Source organism: Scyliorhinus torazame, chromosome 2, assembly GCF_047496885.1.
Source record: "Scyliorhinus torazame isolate Kashiwa2021f chromosome 2, sScyTor2.1, whole genome shotgun sequence".
In the NCBI taxonomy this organism is placed as follows: Eukaryota; Metazoa; Chordata; class Chondrichthyes; order Carcharhiniformes; family Scyliorhinidae; genus Scyliorhinus; species Scyliorhinus torazame.
The window spans coordinates 324,920,526-324,935,510 of NC_092708.1; the positions used below are offsets into that span (position 1 = coordinate 324,920,526).

Below are 14,985 nucleotides of genomic sequence, written 5' to 3' on the forward strand. Positions count from 1 at the left end.
CCATGAATTTACAAACTTGTGATGTTCAACCTCCCTTGAGGGAAGCTAGATTCTTGGCTGCTCGAGCCAAGATTCAACCACAGTTGTTTTCACTCACAATCCGTACAGACACAAAGCAGACAATTCTTTCTGGTAGCTCCCCAATTCCAGCTTGGCCTGTTAATGAAAGAGCTTTCTAATCAGTGAATATTGTTCTGGTGTTTTGATAACCCAATCTGAAGGTCTGCAAATTGGAAAAGAGTTGAAGATTGATAGTTGGAAAAATGTTCAGTATTTGCATGGCTGGAGTTGTCTCCTGAGTTTGTTTGGCACTCATTTGGAGGGGTTTATTTTAGCCTACCCATCTCTATTTGGATAGCAAAATTGTTGAATATTGTCCCAACATTGAAGTTGGAGTCAAGGTGTACCTGATCTAGTAATCTCATTGTTCAGAGCTCTTCTGAATATCATTCGGTTCTTACTCGTAAATCAAATGCAAGAAAATAGCTATTATGTGTTGACTAAATGAACTTCAAACATTAGTGTATGTATCAGCAAAAAGTTGCATTATTTCAACAGAAGTATTCTTGCCATTACTACTTTGCCATGGGGATGGTCATCAGGTAAAAATTGGTCTCAACACTTATCTCAACTTTACCCATAGTATTTCAATACCATTCCCCCCTCCCCCACCCCAGTACAAATCGCTTTGGTTCCTGAATCAGTCATTTGAAAGGTTCTTGAATCAAAGTTCTTTGTAGGAATTTGAATTACTAGTGAACCCCTGGGCATCTAGACTCAATATTTTCCTCCACCTAGCATTACTCCTCCAGAAAGTACTTGTTTTGTAAACTTCCAGAAATTGTTTATTCATACCTAACATTTACCCGGACTCCCTACTGTTTTGAGTTTAATTAATAGTCTTTCATCTGAAACTTTGTTAAATGCTTTCTAGCAAGTCTAGGTGCAACATGAAATGGGGCTTGCCATTATTCATAGAAGTTGAGGGTGTCTTTATGACAGGATTTTCCCTTCTGAACACTTGTTGATCGTTGTTAACTACGTTAATATTGTGTAATTAACAGGTAACACAAGTTAATGGTAATCCTCAGTTAGCTGGAACCATGTGTGGTGTGATGAGCGAAGCTTATTCTTCGGGATTCAAGAACAATCTAAATTTTTTGCTCGGCTGATATTGAAATTTAAAGTAGACCAATGCTGCATTCTAAAAGGATCTTTTTTTTTCCCCCCAGTTTAAGTGTAAGCAAAACATGGAAGTTTACTGTGTAGGATATAAAGGGCAGGATTCTCCGTTCCTCCAGCTGGCGTGTTTTTTGCGCCCCATTCGCGGGCTGCGGGATTCTATCCTCCGCCGCTTGTCAATGGAATTTCACAATGAAACCACCCCATGTCACCGCAAAACCCACTAGCAGAGGTGCTGCCAGCGGGAAAAGTGACTCCCAACGACCGGACAATTCTGGCCAATGGCTGCAGATCTGGGTCACATTGCTCAATGGTTCGGCGTGACTGTTCCACAATTAAAATACCACTCGGGATTATCATCCTCTGCATTAAAGGATGTCTGAAATTGTGGTAACAGAAGGAAGAAATCCAATTTGTTTGGCTGAACATCTATATTTTACAGCTATACCTTTTTTGATGGAATATTTAATAAAAGCAGAAGTTGTTTGAAGTCAACAGTGAATCCAGGTGAAAATGCAAGTTAACATTTTGGGTATAGATCTTTTGCCTGAGCTGAAAAATAAGTGAGTCCCTTAATAGGAGTAAACAAAATTTTAACATTTTATTGTACTGCTGAAATGTTACACTGGAAATATTTATGTTGTCTTCCTTTTATTTCATAGTCAATGAGATTAAAAATATACCCAGTTGGTTCTAGTGAGTTTTGATTCCAGTGAGTTTATTACGATGTGTATTACCCAAACTGGATACAATTAAATGTTTTTCAACAGAAATTGTAAATATTAATTATTTTAACCAAAAGAATTGGCTTCATATGGAATAACCGTATTCCCCACATGCCAAAGATAGCAATGTATTGCACGTATAGTACGAGGATTTTTTTTTTGTAGCTTCATCTTCAAAGCTACAAATAAAATGCCTACCTCAGTGCTAACACTATAAACTGGTGAAGCTCTTTTGTCATATTGGAGCACCATATATTATGTGCATATTTGTTTACTTTAAAAATTGAATAATAGAACTCATAAAATGGAGGCCTTCACTCTTGGTTTGGAAGGTTTGGTCATCCCTCACAACTTGATAACTGTTATTTCAAAGACTGCATATGGAAATATATCAAATCTCATTGCTAATGCTTTGTGTATTCAAAGCTCACACATGGTATTACGTAATTGCTAGAGACCAGGCTCTGGTGTGGGTTATTTCTTTTCTTCCATATATAGTATGCTAAATGAATTGCAAGAAAAATGAATACAAGTTATTTTAACCCAGCATCACTCATGTTCTATAAAATGAGCAGTACGTGTGTTTTAACTTTTTCACTGATTTCCAAATGAATGACACATTCATTTTTGACTAAATTAGACGAAGTTCTTTTTAAACCACAGGGAAAGTAACTGTTCAGCTTCAGTGATGGGCCTTCAGTAAAACTTTGTAAAATGCATACCAGCATTTTTCAATTCTGATATTGGTTTCCTGTCATTTATTAATTGCTAAATCACTTCTAAGACCCCAGTGAAATTCATTGCAAATGAAGTCCACTTCTTTCAACAAAATCTTGTGAATTGTTAAATCCTCAACAACAGCAAAATCATTCGCATTCATATTCAAAGTTTTTAATGAATCACAAAATTGTGTTCAGAAAGACTCTCAATCTTTTGTTGGCATCAGATGAGGTATAATTACCCAATACAGCCAACCCTACTCGGTGTCTTAATCAATGGTATGTGAATGGCATATTTTGGGAGGGAGTCAATTTGTGAGGGAAGCAGGCCGCTAGACTGCATGAACCTGTTGTTGTACGTTAGAGAAGGAGTAGATTCACATAGGGGGAACATCTTTTTGGAAAACTCGCTCATAAGAACAAGGATTAAATTGTTTGAGTAGGATGATTTTGCAGTATTAGATGTTGACATTTAGAACATCAAGGTGATAAAAACAAACTGCCATGTATAGGTTCTACAATACTCATTGCAGATATGTCGTCATCTACAGAATAAAGCTATTTGGGGAACAGATATGAGAACATTCTGCTATATCCAAAGTTTAAGTGCTGTTGTGGTTTGACAAATAAGTATTGCATTTGTGAAATTGAACCTGATGAAAAGAAACTAGTTTCCATGAAAGGCGGGAAGAAAGCTCTGAAGAAAATGCCAACCAAGGGCACCAAGAAGAGGAGACAGTCGAGGAGCGTTAGTTAAGCCATCTCTGAAGTGATGAAGCCGGTCCACCCCAACACTGGCATCTCCTCCAAGGCCACGAGCATCATGAAATCGTCCAGCAATTACATCTTCGAGCTCATTGCGGGTGATGTTTCCTGCCTGGCCCATTATCACAAGCGCCATCAATCCCAGGAGATTGCAACGAAGTTACTGTGAAAAGCCCCTAGTCGCCATATTCTGGCGCCTGTTTGGGTACATAGAGGGAGAATTCAGAATGTCCAAATGACCTAACAGCACGTCTTTCGGGACTTGTGGGAGAAACCAAAGCACCCGAAGGAAACCCACGGGGACAACGTGCAGACTCTGTGCACAGTGACCCAGCCGGGAATCGAACCTGGGACACTGGCAATGTGAAGCCACAGTGCTAACCACTATGCTACCGTGCCACCCCAGACCGGTCTGCAGATCCAGGCCGTCATGCGCCTGCTGTCGCCTAGGGAACTGGCCAAGCATGCCGTGAGGGGACAAAGGTGGTGACCAAGTGCACCAGCTCCAAGTAAAACAAGTACGCTGTTCTGGGAAAACTAACACAACTTGTCCAACTATCATTATTTTTTTAACGTGACTACTTTTTGTACGAATTTCAATCACATATTAATTCTAATTAAAGTAGTTTGCCATTTCAGCATATGCAATTCCTGCAGTATTTATATTCAAATTATTAAGACGAACAAGATTTTGAGCAGGAACACGTGAGCTTTTTTTAAAATTGTGCTGTCTTGGAAGAATTGAGAGGGTTCAATTGATGGAAAGGTTTAAAGCCACTGTATATTTTCTGCAATTTCAAGTACATGCTATCTGTACAGAAGTTTGGACTGTTAGCCAGAGCTTTCTGATCACCAGGAATGAATTGCAGAATTATACTGCAAAATTATCTTTTTTTCCTTCAGAGTTTCAAACATCACTGATGCTCTTGCTGACTGGAGGGGTGTGAGAAACAGTTGCACAGGCACCAGTGGCCATTATGTGGGGTATGTGTGAATGCACAGCTGTTCCTGATGCCGATTTTCATTTCATTTCATTTCATTTTCCGGTTGTTGTCAGGTATTACAGTGGATACGTTAAGTGAGCAGGAGTAAATAGCAGGTTGAGTATAAGGTAGGAAAATGTGAAGTTGTCCACTTTGGCAGGAAGAATAGAAAAGCAGAATATTGATTTATGTTTGAAAGACTGCATCCTGTCTTCATCCTTTTGAAGCTTTATCATTATCCAGTCAGTGCACAATTCTTGTCATTTTCACAACCATGTAAAATGCATTTTCTTAAAGTGGTCTGTGAACTAATAATTTGTCTGTGTGTATGTAGCCCCCTTTAATTTGTGAATGGTTCAATTTAAATTAACCTAGCAGACGCGTTTCAGTCTTAATCAAGATAAGGGTTAGCTAATGCAAAAACTAGTGCTGAAAGTTACTTGGGTGAAAGTGATAAAACCTATTCTCCGAAATACAGGTACAAATATTAAAAGCAGATGGAAGATAAAAAGATAATTGATCTGAAATCCGCCTCCGAGATATTGTTGCAGACATGTTGCTTGAATTCCTTTTTTCCAAAACGAAGAGGTTGAAACTTAGATTCTGTTTAGCAACGGTGATGCCGTCTGTAGTTGAAGAGCTGGAGTTTGCCTTTGCAGGTGGACACAGCAGGTCTTCTATGAGAGAGAAGGTTTTGTATTCCTTGCCAATTCTAGCACTTGCAGCTTGCCTGAACTCCTTTGGCAGAACAACAGTTGATTTTTTTTTAATGCCTTTCTCTTTGTCCTCCCTTGGCCGAGAACCCCCTCTGAACTTGTTTCTGGAAACTCTTCCTGGGGCTCTGCACCCTAATTGGCTGTTCGCAGCCAGTCTTGATAGTTCCAAAACTTTAAATGGCTGCCATCCCAAAGGTGATGTTTCCATATTAGGTGGAACATAATCTCATCGATTTGTCTTTTTAGATGAAGTAATTAACCTTTGTAATATCTCGGCTATTACATTGAATAGTTCCCTTCTCCCAGGTGTGAGAAAGGAAGCCACAATGAGTTTCTGTTTACCCTGGTGGAAATGCAAATTGAATTTCAAATATCTCCGACGTCTACCTGCAGTCCACTTGGAGCTTTCTGGAAGTTTGACACATTGCAGTGAAAAAGATCAGGTGACTTTTGGCAGCCATCCTTGAGGCTGCTTGTGCCCATTTTAAAAAGGAATATTCGCTTATTTTTTACAAAATCTTTAATATCAGAACTACGTGTTTGTGATAATCATCTACAAATTTTGCATTGTACCCTGTACACCAAACTCAAGGTCATTAATATATATTCATCAAGCCAGTGACCCTGATTCTGACCCCTGGGGAACCCCATTGTATACCTTCCTCCAGTTTGAAAAACAAACCATTTACCACAATGTGTTGTTTTTTGTACTTTGCCAATTTTATATGCATGCTGCCACTGTCCCTTTTATTCCATGGGCTTCAACTTTGCTGACATGCCTATTGTGCGGCCCTTCATCATCAAATGCTTTATAGACTTTAGGAAGTCAATGTACACCATATCAGCATGTCCTGTTCCACCCTTTCTTTTACCTCACTAGCAACTCTAATTGTGAGTTAGACTTGATTTGCCATTAGCAAATCTATGCTGTGCTTCCTTAAAAAAGATGCCCCTAAATGGAAGCGTCAGGATGGGTCAACTTACTTCCTGATCCATAATTATTTTGTGATCTTGGATGTCCCACAGATTTAAATTTACCACTCCTGATTGGATGGTCTGCTAACTTTCAGCTTGGTCCTGTGATTTATTTCTTAATGTTGTTTTCTGAAGTTCCAATCTGACATTTAAATTATTTGTGTTCATTTCATCTGATCCATTAGCTTTTGCAGCCAACCGTTGGCTGTTTAACACTGGCACTCCGTTTTCTTTCATGCTTTGAATGCTTTTTAAAAATAATAACTTTGTTACAGGAAATGGTGGTAAACAGTTTAGTGGTTATCCTTCCTTTCTGAACAACAAAACCTTCTACAGAAACCTGGTTTGAAATTGAGTTAATGGGTTAGTTGTGATTGTTCTGATCGTTGGATAGAGTCAGGGCTGTTGAGTAAGGTGTGAACAAATCTGTCATTATCTTTACAATCAAAGACAAAACTGGACAAGCTTGAATCTTGTGAAATTTGAACAATGTTTGTTAGTGAGCAGGTGGTAGGAATGTGATAGGATTGTTTCCCAGTCTTCAAATTATGTTGGCTTCTGCAGTCCATGGGATGAAGTCAGGATTTGAAGGGAGGAGGGAACAAAGTGTGATGGTGTTTCTCCTTACTAACTTCAACTGGCATGTTGCCCTTGTTGGTAAAGATATCTCCCTTCAGCTGAGCTCAAGTTGGCAACGGGGAAGAGGGGAATTTGGTGGAAAGAAGAGAAATGCACAATTTTAGTATACAATTACCAAGTTAAACTTCCAAGAAAGAGCAAGATGGATTGTAATTGGAGGAATTTTTAAAACTAAAAGTTAAGGTTTTGTGCTCAATTCTTTCCAAGATCTAAAGTAAGACCGAAATGGTTGGCAGACGACGAGGTGGATAATGTGTAATGTAGTCATAACCAACTAGCCTCCTGAAATACTCTTTGATTTCAGGAAAATTAATAATTTTAACTTTCTTCCTGGTTTGGGTTCATTTCAAACAATGGCGAGATGCCCTTATCTAATTGAACTATAAAGTAACAGGCATTAAATTCTCCTGTTTTTGGAGTGCTTTTCTGTCATGGCCAGATAAATTAAATAGCTAATTTTGACAGGCTATTGTTATGGGCCAGGGTTTAGAGAACCCCAAAGTGGATCATGGAGTTCACCTGACCCACAACTTTTAATAGATTGTGGTTATGGGGGGCACACGGCCTTACTCTGCAGATGTGATGCAAACAGAGATCTACAGTACTTTTACATTAAAATAGTGTTTAATAATGAAACCAGTTAACACTTTATAAACCCACAGTAAACATCTTAACAACTATCAACACCAATAAATTCCCCAAAGAATACAGGACTCTATAAGTAACTCTTAATCTTTCCTTATGAACATCCATAAGACAAAAGACCTTTTTTAACAGAGATCAGGTTTAAATTCACTACTGAGAGCAGTTACCACTTTGAAAACACCAAATGAACATTCAGAGATTCTCACACATCCTGCTGTGGTTGCAGCTTCTCCAAAACTAAAATGAAACCAAACCCACCCTGCAGCAAAAAGCCTAAAGTGAAAGTAAAAAGCTGACAGACAGCCCAGCTCCACCCACTCTCTGACATCACTGCAGTAATAAACACCCATTTCTTAAAGGTACTCTCACATGACACGATTCAATCTAAATTATATGTGGAGTTCAAACTAAGTCTTCCATCTGAAGTTGGTAAATGGCAGCTCTATACTGCTATAGTATGGGTGCTGGTTTCTATTGCAACACAATAAATTGCATTTTTATATATAGATGTTCTTTAGCGACAAAATAGCCCAAGGCATTTACTTTCACGCACATTCTCAAACAATACCTGACACCAAGCCATAAAGAGATGTTGGGGCAGATGACCAACAGCTTGGTCAGAGGTAGCTGAAAACATAGCTGCAAAAGGTGGAGCAATTTGTGGTATACCTGAGGCTAGAATTGAAAGAGTGTAGATATTTCTGAGGTTACCACCCATTAAACCAGTAAAAGCACCATTTTTGTATTGATGTGATTCGATTTTTCAGTTTTTTCCAAGGGGAATTAGACTAATTTAGGAGGTACTGTAACATTCTTCGGGCTTTATGCTAGACTGTAATATAATTGCTGTTGTTGCAACACTGTTATTTTAACCTTTGGATATCTAGAAATTTCTGATTGTGATAGCAAAGAGTGTTCACATAACATGTTGACATTGTTATTTTGAAAGAATTAGTTTCTGTTAATAGCACAGAGGAATACCAGGGGCGGGATTCTCCGACCCTGCGCCGGATAGGAGAATCCCCTTGGGGGGGCTTTGACGGCGTCTCTTTCTCTCCCCCCCCCCCCCCCCCCCCCCCCCCCCCCCCCCCCCCCCCCGGCGATTCTCCAGGCCCCGATGGGCCGAGCGGCCATCCATTTTTGGCCACTCCTACCGGCGTGAATCACTCAACTCGCGCACCGGTGGGACCTGGCAGGTGAGTGGGCGCGGGGGGGATCTGACCCCGGGGGGGGGGGCACGGTGGCGATCGGGCCCACCGATCTGTGGGTGGGCTTGTTCCGTGGGGGCACTTCTTTCTTCTGCACTGGGTCCCTGTAGGGCTCCGACATATTGCCCGGGGGACGGCGCGGCGAAGAGAACGCATGCGAAAAAATACGCCGGCCGGTCTGCGCATGCGCTGAATCAGGCTGGCAGTTCCGCGCATGCGCTGAATCAGGCTGGCCGTTCCACGCATGCGCGAACTCGCGCCAGCTCTTCAGCGCTGGCTGGAGCGGTGCTAACCACTCCGCCGTCCACCTAGGCCCCGAAAATGCGCAGAATTCCGCAATTTCAGGGGCTGTTGACGCCGGAGTGGTTGGCGCCGGTTTTCCCGCAGGCTTAGTCCCCAGAATAGAGAATCCCGGCCCAGATGTTGTAAGTGTTAATAAACTGATACTGCAAACTATTTATCTGGACAAAGAATGGTGTTACACAGTAAAGAGCATAAAACATAATTTGATTCTTTCAAATTGTAACCAGAATCTTCGCACTGATGATCAGGATTCTCTGTTTGAGTGAATCCCGCTGCGATTGAATAGTGTGCAATTCGCATTTCTGTTGCGGGGGGTTGGGTGTTGCTATTCGTTTCCCGATTCAGGACATGCAAATGGAATTGGAAACAATTCCCAGCCCAGCTGGCGGTGTAAACACTGAGGCCAGAATTAGCACCAAAGAGCCTGATTGCTGGAGCTGTTTTTAAGCACTCCACTCACCACACACTCACTGCAGCCATGAACATGGTGGTGTCTCTCAGGGATCAGTGTTGGACCCACCAATTGTTCACAATTTACATAGATGATTTGGAGCTGCAATGTGTCCAGGTTTGCAGACGACACTAAGATGAGTGGTAAAGCAAAAAGTGCAGAGGATACTGGAAGTCTGCAGAGGGATTTGGATAGGTTAAGTGAATAGGCTAGGGTCTGGCAGATAATGCAATGTTGACAAATGTGAGGTTGTCCATTTTTGGTAGGAATAAGAGCAAAAGGGATTATTATTTAATTAATAAAATATTAAAACATGCTGCTGTGCAGAGAGACCTGGGTGTGCTATTGCATGAGTCGCAAAAAGTTGGTTTACAGGTGCAGCAGGTGATTAAGAAGGCGAATGGAGTTTTATCCTTCATTGCTAGAGGGGAAGGAGTTTAAGACTAGGGAGGTTATGCTGCAACTGTATAAGGTGTTAGTGAGGCCTCACCTGGAGTATTGTGTTCAATTTTGGTCTCCTTACCTGAGTAAGATGGCGGGGTTCTGTGATCCTGAGGCTAAGTGTTGATGCCGCCGGAAACGCCGTCGCGTTTCTCAATGGCGTCAACATGGCCTCGGGATCAGCAATTCTGATCCCTAAAGGGGCAGCACGGTAGCATTGTGGATAGCACAATTGCTTCACAGCTCCAGGGTCCCCGGTTCGATTCCCGGCTTGGGTCACTGTCTGTGCGGAGTCTGCACATTCTCCCCGTGTGTGCATGGGTTTCCTCCGGGTGCTCCGGTTTCCTCCCACAGTCCAAAGATGTGCATGGTAGGTGGATTGGCCATGCTAAATTGCCCTTAGTGTTGGGTGGGGCTCCTGTGTTATTGGGATAGGGTGGAGGTGTGGACCTTGGTAGGGTGCTCTTTCCAAGAGCCGGTGCAGACTCGATGGGCCGAATGGCCTCCTTCTGCACTGTAATTTCTATGATTTCTATGATAAAGGGAGCTAGCACTGCACTGGAGCGATCCACGCCACTCCAGCTGCTGATCCTGGCATGAACTGAGTGCCGTGGGGTCCGGCCATGCGCAGTGGCACAGGGCCAACGCGCGCATGTGCAGTGGCTCCCTTCGCCGTGCCGGCCCCGACACAACATGGCGCAGGGCTACAGGGGCCGGTGCTGAAAAAAGGAGGCCCCCCCCAGCCAGAGAGGCCGGCCCGCTGAACGGTGAGCCCCGATCGCAGGCCAGACCCCGATTGCGGGCCAGGCCACATCAGAGACCCCCCCCCCCAGGGTCGGGCCTCCACAGGCCACCCCCGGACTCTTCCATGCCAAGGTCCCGCCGGCTGAGAGCAGGTGTGAACGGCGACGGTGGGACTCGGGTTTTTTTTACGACGGCTGCCCGGGCCGAGACTCCGTCGGGGGGTGGGGGGGGGGGGGGGCGGCAGCGGCGGCGCGCGTAGAGCGCTGCGCCAACCACGCCGGTGCCAATGGTGCCGATTCTCCGGAGAGGACGGAGAATCGCATGTCAGCGGCGTGGCGCGATTCGAGCCGGTTGCGGGGATTCTCCGGCCCAGCCCCTGGCTGAAAGAATCCCGCCCAGGACATACTGGCGGTGGAAGGTGTGCAGAGGAGATTCACTAGGTTAATACCAGAGTTGAGGGGGTTGGATTACGAGGAGAGGTTGACTAGATTGGGATTGTACTCATTGGAATTTCGAAGGATGCAGGGGATCTTATAGAAACCTATAAAATTATGAAGGGAATAGATAGGATAGATGCGGGCAGGTTGTTTCCACTGGCGGGTGAAAGCAGAACTCGGGACCATAACTTAAATTAAGGGGAAGTAGATTTAGGACATAGCTTAGGAGGAACTTCTTCACCCAAAGGGTTGTGAATCTGTGGGATACCATGCCCAGTGAAGCAGTTGAGGCTCCTTCATGAAATGTTTTCAAAATAAAGATTGTATTTTTGAAGAATAAGGAATAAAGAGTTATGGTGTTCGGGTGCCCCCCCCCCCCCCCCCCCCCGGCCTGAGTTTGGGCATCCGAGGTGAACCCACTGCTCGATGCCAGTGAGAAGAGGAAGGACATTCTCTTCCACAGGGTAGGCTGCAGAATCGAGCCCACACTCCTGAAGAGCGCCAGGAAGGTGGTGGCAAAAGCAGTCAGTGTTGCTAGCCTCAACAGGAGAAGACCGCTCGTGATCTTGAGGGGTGGGGGTCGTTGGTGAGGCCTCTGCCCTGAGAGGGGCAGAGTACCAGGGAGTGGTCCAAAGGCCATGTTGCAGGTGTCTTTTGTTTGGGTGGGCTCTGCTAATCCCCTGCTTCCCCTGCAGTGGGGCAGTGCTTCGGAGTGCCAACACCTGGTGGGCCAGTGATTGAACGTGGCAATGCCCATCACCCCGATTTCCAAGGGGTGGCCTGGGTGGGCTCTCATCACCAGAAGGTCTCTGAACAGTTGCAGTGAGCAGTCAGCAGTGTGAGCATAAATCCACACACCGGAACAATGGCAGTCTGAGCCACCCCAATACGGAGGGGTGACACCCCGGGCGGGATTCTCCGACCCTCCACGCCGAAATCGCGCTCGGCCCGGGGGCAGAGAATTACCCAAAATAAGCCCCCACGCCGGCACGCGTTTCTCCGCCGACCGCAGAATCGCCCCATTCGCACGTGCGTGAGATCGACGCAGTGCCAGTCGGGGGCCGTTCGAAAAGGCCCAGCCCCCTCCCGGCGATTCTCCGACCGTCCACGCCGAGTCCTGCAGGCGTGGTTCTGATGTGGTTCCAGCCAGCGGGAACTCGGAGTCGCAGCTGATATGGGCGTTATGGTGGGGGTGGGGGGGGGCCTTGACAACGGACGGGCCACCGATCGGCGGGCCATCGTGATCCAGGAGCGACTTATCTTCCTCCGCGCGGGCCAGCTATGTGGCTCCGCCATGTCGGCGGCCGAGTTCCCGCCGAGTCCTGCCGCCGTGGTTCTAATGTGGTTCCACCCAGCGGGAACTCCGAGTCTGTTTTCTGAGAGGGTTTTTGATGTCTCGTTCCCCTTGAACAGCCACAATGCTTTAAAATACTTGCACCGATTCGTGCCCGTGTGACATCCGCTTAAAAGGGGTGGAACATGAAGTGTCCAGTCCACTAATGAGATTTAAATCCATGCTAATGACTGTTTTGCATGGACTCACCGGTGCAGGGTGTAAACGTCGATAACGCCGTCGGTGGGTAATCCGAGCATGGAAAACAACCCTGCGGAATCATTCAAGCACATTCCTGTATCCTCCATGGCTATTTTCCTTCCGGTATTGTAAACGTGTTCTTTGCCTTGCTGCCCTCCCAACCACAGTGGTCTCACCAGATTACTGGTGGGCTGCACCCCCCCCCCCCCCCCCCCCCTAGAAATTGATGCAGGTATCTTTCCCCATTAAACCTGATATGAAAAGGAGCGTCATGGAGATGGCTGGTATGAAACAGAGTTGGTCCTAAGCAGTTTCTGAAGCAGCTACGAGAGTAACGCTGCTATAGGGCTCCTTCAAGCTCCAAAAGGACTTTGGCGACCATGGCTTTCCATTGAATTGGTCCGTTATCATGTGATGTAAAGTACTGCAGTGTTTTGCTGATGATCAATCTGTTTGGCCACGTAATGAACACTCCTTCCGTGGCCATCAAGTCCTGAAGTGGGGCTTGAACCAGAGGCAGAGACGCTACCGCTGGACCACAAAACCTCCACGAAGAGCTAAGAATCTCAACTGCTAACCAGAGAACTTGCAATGAAGGTAGTCACAGGATCTTTTGCATTATTGAGGGTGCCCAAACAGAATTTGCCTGCTGGAGACCTCACAACAGCATGCGTGTCAGCACAACACAAAAGCAACTGCAGATGTTGGAAATCTGAAATAAGAACAGAAAATCCTGACAACACTCAGCTGGTCTAACACATCTGTGGAAAGAATTAATGTTATAGGTCTGTGACCTTTCCTGGGCTCTGCTATCATACCTTGCCCTCCTGCACTTCAATGATGAACCTGTATATCAAAAATTCAGATGGACCAGTGGGAAACTCCCAAGGAAGAATATTGGAGTCACAGAGGAATTGTGTTCCCTGGAGCATGGTGATCATGTGCACAACGGAGGCCTGACTGATGATATAAGGTTGACCAATAAATTATCAGAATCCATGAGGACAAATGCCCCGAGGTTAGGCAGGATCCAATTCCCTAGTAGTGACTTCATTAAAAATCTGTTCCTAATGTTGTCTAGACTCTTTTGTTAGAATGGAGACCTTTTGTGTTTTAAATCCCAACAAATGAAACTTGCAGTCATAGAAGATATTCTAAAACTTCGAATTCTGTGCTGGGGGGGGGGGCATTTCCCTTTAGATTTTCTGGGAAAATCTTGTAATTATGTAAAGGATGTTGGAATTTGTTTTAATAATTTTCTACTCCTCTTGTCAGACCAACTTCTGGATATATTTTTCTTGAGAGTGATGAAACTTTATGAAAAACATAGTCCTATTTTAAAAAACTAATTGAATGCATCTTAAGACTGCACCAGATGTGGTCAGTGTTACAGAATTAATTATTAGAGCACAGAAGGTGGCCATTCAGCCTGTTGAGTCTGCACCAGCTCTCCACATAGCAATTTAACTAGGGCCACTCTCCTTTCTCCGTGTAGTCTTTCCTTCTCCGATAACAATCCCAATTTCCTCTTGAATGCCTCAATTGAATCTGCTTCCACCACACTCCCCAGCCAGTGTATTCCAAATCCTAACCACTCGGGTGCGCGAAAAAGTTTTCTCTCACGTCACCATTGCTTCTTTTGTCATTTACCTTAAATCTGTGTCCTCTTGTTCTCGAGTCCTCTACCAATGGGGACAGTTTTGCCTTATCTACTCTGTCCAGACTACTCATGATTTTGAATAACTCTTTCAAATCTCCTCTCAATCTTCTCTTCTCCAAGGAAATCAGTCCCAACTTCGCCAATCCATCTTCGTAGCTGAAGTTCCTCATCCCTGGGATCATTCTCATGGAACTAATGAAATATTCAGTTGAATGACATTCAAAATATGCATATTTAGTCCACTACACTAAGTCCATGCAGTGATATCATAAACCAAACACAACTATTTTGCTGTATTGAATTGGCATTTTATTCCAATTATTTTGTTCACTTATTTGGTGCTTCCACTATTTGATGGTTCAATATACCTAAAATGTATAGCACATGTGCTAACACCAACATGTATCCAAAATTAGCTATGGTTATTTTTTAAACTTGGTGGGGTTTTTTTGTTTACTGTATGAATTTTCAGTGTGCTTCCTCCAGCAGATGCTTTTGTTATGGCTTTGACATCTGAAGGATTTCACTGGTGTTAACAATGGAGCAAGCTATATAAAGGAGACATGATTAATCTGTAGTTAAATTAATTTGCTGTATATAATTGTTCTTATCACTGGCTATGCTCTGCCTGCTCACTCTGTGCTCTGCCTGCTCACTCCGTGCTATGCCCTGCCTGCTCTGTGCTCTTCCTACCCTTCTCATTTCCTCTGTTTTCCTCTTCTGTAGGCTCTGATGTTCTTTATATTGGTCCATCAAAAGGTAAGCTTTCAATTTATCACGGACTTTATGACTAAATATTATTGTTGTGTTATACACAACTGTGGGTGCTTTGTTTTATTTTTGGTACACAGATTTGCA

The 14,985-nt window shown here is 44.2% G+C and overlaps 1 protein-coding gene across 6 annotated transcripts in view; it reads left to right on the forward strand.

Annotated features, from left to right (window-relative positions):
• Positions 1-14,985, forward strand: part of fermt2 (FERM domain containing kindlin 2) — a 188,736-nt gene that overhangs the window by 105,790 nt on the left and 67,961 nt on the right. For 4 of the 6 annotated variants that reach the window (XM_072489727.1, XM_072489726.1, XM_072489729.1 and 1 more), the window contains exon 5: positions 14,854-14,886. The exons of the other annotated variants lie outside the window; for them this stretch is intronic. In XM_072489727.1, coding sequence (XP_072345828.1) covers positions 14,854-14,886 — 33 coding nt within the window. The remainder of the gene's footprint in view (positions 1-14,853; positions 14,887-14,985) is intronic. 6 annotated transcript variants of the gene reach the window in all.